This window comes from Populus nigra, chromosome 5 (assembly GCF_951802175.1).
Source record: "Populus nigra chromosome 5, ddPopNigr1.1, whole genome shotgun sequence".
NCBI lineage: Eukaryota > Viridiplantae > Streptophyta > Magnoliopsida > Malpighiales > Salicaceae > Populus > Populus nigra.
The window spans coordinates 13,808,010-13,813,230 of NC_084856.1; the positions used below are offsets into that span (position 1 = coordinate 13,808,010).

General features: G+C 38.4%; 1 protein-coding gene across 2 annotated transcripts; it reads left to right on the plus strand.

Moving 5' to 3' along the window:
• Positions 1 to 716: 716 nt before the first annotated feature.
• LOC133695264 (wall-associated receptor kinase-like 14) lies at positions 717 to 5,005 on the plus strand. 2 transcript variants are annotated; one of them, XM_062117173.1, is made up of 4 exons: positions 717 to 1,029; positions 1,350 to 2,147; positions 3,259 to 3,333; positions 3,600 to 5,005. In XM_062117173.1, the coding sequence occupies exons 2-4, from the start codon at positions 1,388 to 1,390 to the stop codon at positions 4,871 to 4,873; spliced, it is 2,109 nt and encodes a 702-aa protein (XP_061973157.1). In that variant the 5' UTR covers positions 717 to 1,029; positions 1,350 to 1,387; the 3' UTR covers positions 4,874 to 5,005. The 2 variants fall into 2 exon arrangements, with proteins under 2 accessions (XP_061973157.1, XP_061973158.1); XM_062117174.1 differs by lacking the exon at positions 717 to 1,029 and having other exon boundaries at positions 1,033 to 2,147.
• Positions 5,006 to 5,221: the final 216 nt, after the last annotated feature.

Genomic DNA, 5,221 nt, shown 5'->3' on the forward strand with positions numbered 1-5,221 from the left:
AATCACATGCTGGTGCAAGTCTTTCAAAGCACAGTATAACAAGTCTTTTGCTTATTTATTACAATAATAGCAAATAATAGCTAGAAAAGTCTCATCCAATGAACTCACTCATTAAGAACATCTTGTCCTAGAAAGTCAAGACTTAATTTATTTACTCTCACTCGATTAGATGCTTGCGGTAGGGATATTTATTGAGTAAACATTTAGAAATAGAGTTGAAATGTTTAGATTTAAATCACCTCGAAAGTATAGAAGAAAGAAACATTAGCAATCCTAAGCAATGGCGCAAGGGATGTATCCGGAGTGTAACTACGAGGTTTTAGACCGTTTTGATGCGATGATAAAATAGAATATCTTATAAACTAAATTTATTTTTTAAAAAAGAATAATTTTTTTATATTTTTAGATCGTTCTGATATGTTAATATAAAAATAATTTTTAAAAATAAAAAATATTATTTAAATATATTTTTCAATAAAAAATATTTTAAATTATAATCACTGTCATGATATCACACAAACCAGTGCAGAATGGAACCTTTGAGTTTTGGGGGGCATGAAATGGGTGGTGGCAGCCTACTTTCCCCACCTTCATCAAAGCATATACCAAAATAAACAAAGGTAGTTAGATGCTGTCCACACATAGCCCATCTTTTCTTTCTCAAGTCAAAATCCTTTTGCAATTGCTTGCTGACTCTGGTTACCATTCCCAGTTTCCCATCCTTTCCCGGTGTAAATTAATGCCCCTCACAAGGGCATTTGGGTACATTCAAGTTTGGAGCACATTGGCATGTTGGTCAACCCATCAAGACATGTCATGGGGGTGCTTTTTATTTTTTTAAGAAGCCACCCACCCGAAAGAAAATTCAAGAAAAATTAAAAAAGAAAAAGAAAAGAAGTGTTTGTTAGAGTCAAAAAACAGCAAGAAGCAGTTTGAAGACAGCCAGAATTGGAAATTGCTAGGCAATTGCTATTACTGCTGCAGGCATTGGAGAAGAATTTGGGAGGGAAACAGGAAATCAAGGCTAAGGTAAGCTCATTTGTTGATTCATTGACCAAGCCCACGAAACAATTATTATTATTATTATTATTATTATTGTAGAACTGGCCATAAATGAACCTCTTCCTTCTATGTTATACCAGCATTTATTGAATTTAGATGGCTTCCCAACGGCACCAAAACTTCAGCATTTAATCTCTACTTTATTGAGTTGTCACTGATTTCTCTCCTTGTAGCAATTAACAACAGAAAAGATTGAATCTTTGATGATGCCTTTGTGCCCTCATCTTTCTTCATGACCAAGCTGTTTGCAGCTTAATTGGTGATTTTTTTTTTTGTGGGTTCTGCAGCAAGGTAATGATTCAATTCCCTTCAAAGACAATAAAAAATGAGTCTTCGACAGGAAAGTTTGCTTCTTTTCATCACCTTCATCACGATTTTTATTGCCACCACAAGTCCTACAACTAAAGCTCAGAAGTCCGGCAGCAATTGTGCCTCTTCATGTGGGATTGGGAAATCAGCAAGAGTTGTCCCGTACCCTTTTGGTTTCTCACATGGATGCCCCATCCAGTTAAACTGCGAATCAACTGAAGGTGAGATCAAGATTGGTGAATTTCAAGTCCAGAACATAACCCCAAATGGTATCTTGGTCAATCTTCCAGCAGACTGTAATCGTTCTATTGAAACAATCAGGCCACTTTTTGGTCTGAACTATGGTCCTTCTTGGCAAAACAGTTTGTTACTTCAAAACTGTAGCAAGCCTTCAAATAGTTGTGTTATTTCAAGAAGTCCGTTTCAGGGAGAGTTGCATTCGAAAAACTGTGAGGCTGCTAAAAATGACAACTTGAGTTGTTACTCACTACCGTACTCAGGTATTGATACTTTGAGTTATGAAGGTGTGAATTCAACTCAGTGTAGGTCTGTTTTCTCTTCTCTTGCTCTTGGGTCGGACAGTCCGGTTGTCTCTTTCCAGTATGAAAGAATTGAATTGGAATGGTGGCTTGAAGGTCATTGTCGGGATACTTTTTGCTCAAAGAACGGGAATTGTAGTGAGGTTAAGCTCCAGAATGGGAGTGTTGGATTCCGATGTCATTGCTATGACGGGTTCGCTGGAGATGGGTTTGCCACCGGGAATGGCTGCCGGAGAGGTGAGCCAACTTGGCTTTATATTAGTTTACATTTATTCTTGTTGTTTATTATGAGTGTACTGTTTGGTTTCCTTTGATTTTTTATTTTTTTAACGGGTTTTTGACTGGGGACAAGTGGGTGTGTGAGTTGGCCAATCGGAGGATGACACCTCAATGCGGGACTAATGCTCGGTCCTTGGTCGTGTACCTTAAACTGTGACTGAGGAGTTTAATGGCAAAAGAGATGGTTCCTACGAGGCCACACTGTTCTAATAAAACTCTTACATCTTTGTATCCAAGGATGATGATAATTATAGCTTCGGAAGGAATAAGGACCATGGAATTTGTCACCACCCCCTTTGGTCCTTCTTAACGGCTTGACTTTGACTAGGTTGTTTTGAATTATGCTGAATCTGTGTGCTTTTTTTCTTATTTTGGGTATTAAATTCATACCAAAAATTTTGCATTGTTAATGGTTAGGTTAACTTTGAAAGATAGAGAGTACCAAAACTCTCTTGTCTCAAGCTTGAGCTCAAGAAATCCAAATTCTCAAACCTAAGAATGGAGTGAAATAGATTAGTATGTCTATCTGCCAAGTGCACTCAGATCCTATCCAAGCAGAATGTTGGCCACATGCATTTGCTCTGTATCTTCCGTGATTAGAGCCTTAGCACTTGGCAGTATTGAAAGTTCACTGTGTTACCTTGACTATTAATCTAGGCAGCCATGGAAATCAAAGCATTCTAAAGTTGGGAAAAGTGAGTGGCGGAAATCAAATAGCTTTTGAACATTCAGGGATTATTTGATCGGATCTGCTGTAACACAAAATGAGTGCTGTTTTGACTTGGCAAAACATCTGGACATAGTTTTTACTTCCATCGACGATTGATTTTTCTATCCATTTCACATATACAAGAAAGTCAAAGTTGCTAACAAGCTTTAATTGTTTCTCTCTGTATGTTTCTATAGACTTTTCTTATATCATGTAGCTGCTCTTTATTGCCACACAACCCCTAGCACCACAATGCAATGAATCCATTTTGCTTTTCTTATTTTTTCTTATTTTTTGAAATGGTAGCTTGTATTATAGGAACAGGCATTTTTGCTGACCATTCTATTTTTGGCTTTCCAGTTTCCAAGTGCAGTGCTTCAAGGTACATGTCTGGCCACTGTGGAGGAACTACTAGAGTAGTTGTTCTTGTTGGAGGTAAAATTTCTGTACCATAACGGTAACATCCACAGATTTCCCCCTTTTGTTTACCCGCTCTTGAAATTCATAAATCGCTATGCTATTCTCGGAAGGCTTATGAACATTTAATTTTCTAGTTCAAAGTATTTTGATACATATATCCTTTTCTTTTGGGCGTGCTTCTCGTCTATTTATGTATTTGATGGTAATGCTATTTGATCTGTGTCTCTCCCGTTGTAGTGTTTGCTGTAGTAACTCCAGCTTTCCTCACTTTTCATTTTCAGGACTTATTGCTGGAGCTTCATTGATGGCTGTTTTCGCCCTTCTCTGTTACTTTGTCAAGAAGAAATCCACTTCAATGCGAAATCGGTCAAGTGCAAAGCGCCTTCTATGTGAAGCGGCAGGCAACTCTAGTGTTCCATTTTTCCAATATAAAGAAATTGAAAGGGCCACTAATGGCTTCTCAGAGAAACAAAGGCTAGGAACTGGAGCCTATGGTACAGTTTATTCAGGAAAACTCCACAATGATGATTTGGTTGCAATAAAAAAGATCAAACAGAGAGATACTGACAGCCTTGATCTAGTCATGAATGAAATAAAGCTCCTTTCATCCGTAAGCCATCCAAATCTGGTTCGTCTTTTAGGCTGTTGCCTAGAGGAGGGAGAACCAATCCTAGTCTATGAATTTATGCCTAATGGAACTCTGTGTCAGCACCTACAACGAGAGAGGGGCAATGGGCTTCCGTGGACTGTTAGGCTTACCGTTGCTGCTGAAACTGCTAATGCCATTGCGTATCTCCATTCAGTCGTGAATCCACCAATTTACCACCGAGACATAAAATCTAGCAACATACTATTGGATTACAACTATAGATCAAAGGTAGCTGATTTTGGTCTTTCCAGACTTGGCATGGAAGAATCATCTCACATATCAACCGCCCCGCAAGGAACTCCAGGCTATCTTGATCCTCAATATCATCAATATTTCCATCTTTCTGATAAAAGTGATGTTTACAGTTTTGGGGTAGTTCTTGTAGAGATCATAACTGCACAGAAAGTAGTTGATTTTTCTCGCCCACACAGTGAGGTTAATTTGGCTGCACTTGCCATTGATAGGATTGGAAGAGGTTGTGTGGATGAGATAGTAGATCCATATCTTGACCCAGATAGAGATGCCTGGACCTTATCATCAATTCATAGCGTGGCTGAACTTGCGTTTAGATGCCTTGCTTTTCATAGGGATATGAGGCCTACTATGATGGAAGTTGCAGAAGAGCTTGAACAGATTAGGCTTAGTGCATGGGTCCCCACCATGCACATGGCATCACCGTCATCTTCCTCTCATTTCTCGGACCATGGAAGTCAGAAATCACTGAGTGTCTCTGTTGGTAAAAAGGCAGCAGTAGCTAGTCGGAGATTACTTGTTCCACAGAGAACAGATAGTCTGACTTCTTTGGAAGAGGTGAAGGATAGCTCTCCAGTTTCTGTGCAGGATCCTTGGTTGAGTGAACAGAGCTCACCATCAACAACCAGCCTGTTGGATAATGTAGTTCATTGACAACAAACCTGTTTCTTTTGGGTGCTTGGATTCAAATCTTTCTTGTGAATACAATCTAGGAATTTGCAGTTTTCTATAACTACCTTGCTACATATTTCTCTTACAGAAATCATATCTTGTATGCTTTACCTAGTCATCGTCTCCTTCAAACATCTTTCGTTTGTCAATGTTGAAACAGAACATACAAAAGTCAATATTAAATAGATTCTATATATGTTCAGTAAGAACATGGAGTGAATGTTTTCATCCATGATTACTAAATTAAATTAAAAGAAACCTAAAAGAGATGGTGATTTCACTGTCCATCATCTCATATTCTGGATATTCTGGATTTCAATAGTGTTTGGC

What these genes read in the sequence shown, in the direction of transcription:
- LOC133695264 (XM_062117173.1), top strand. Translation starts at nt 1,388, where the DNA reads ATGAGTCTTCGACAGGAAAGTTTGCTTCTTTTCATCACCTTCATCACG. An exon ending in CGGGAATGGCTGCCGGAGAG is followed by an intron (nt 2,148 to 3,258) that starts GTGAGCCAACTT and finishes TTGGCTTTCCAG; the next exon opens with TTTCCAAGTGCAGTGCTTCA. An exon ending in AGTAGTTGTTCTTGTTGGAG is followed by an intron (nt 3,334 to 3,599) that starts GTAAAATTTCTG and finishes TTTCATTTTCAG; the next exon opens with GACTTATTGCTGGAGCTTCA.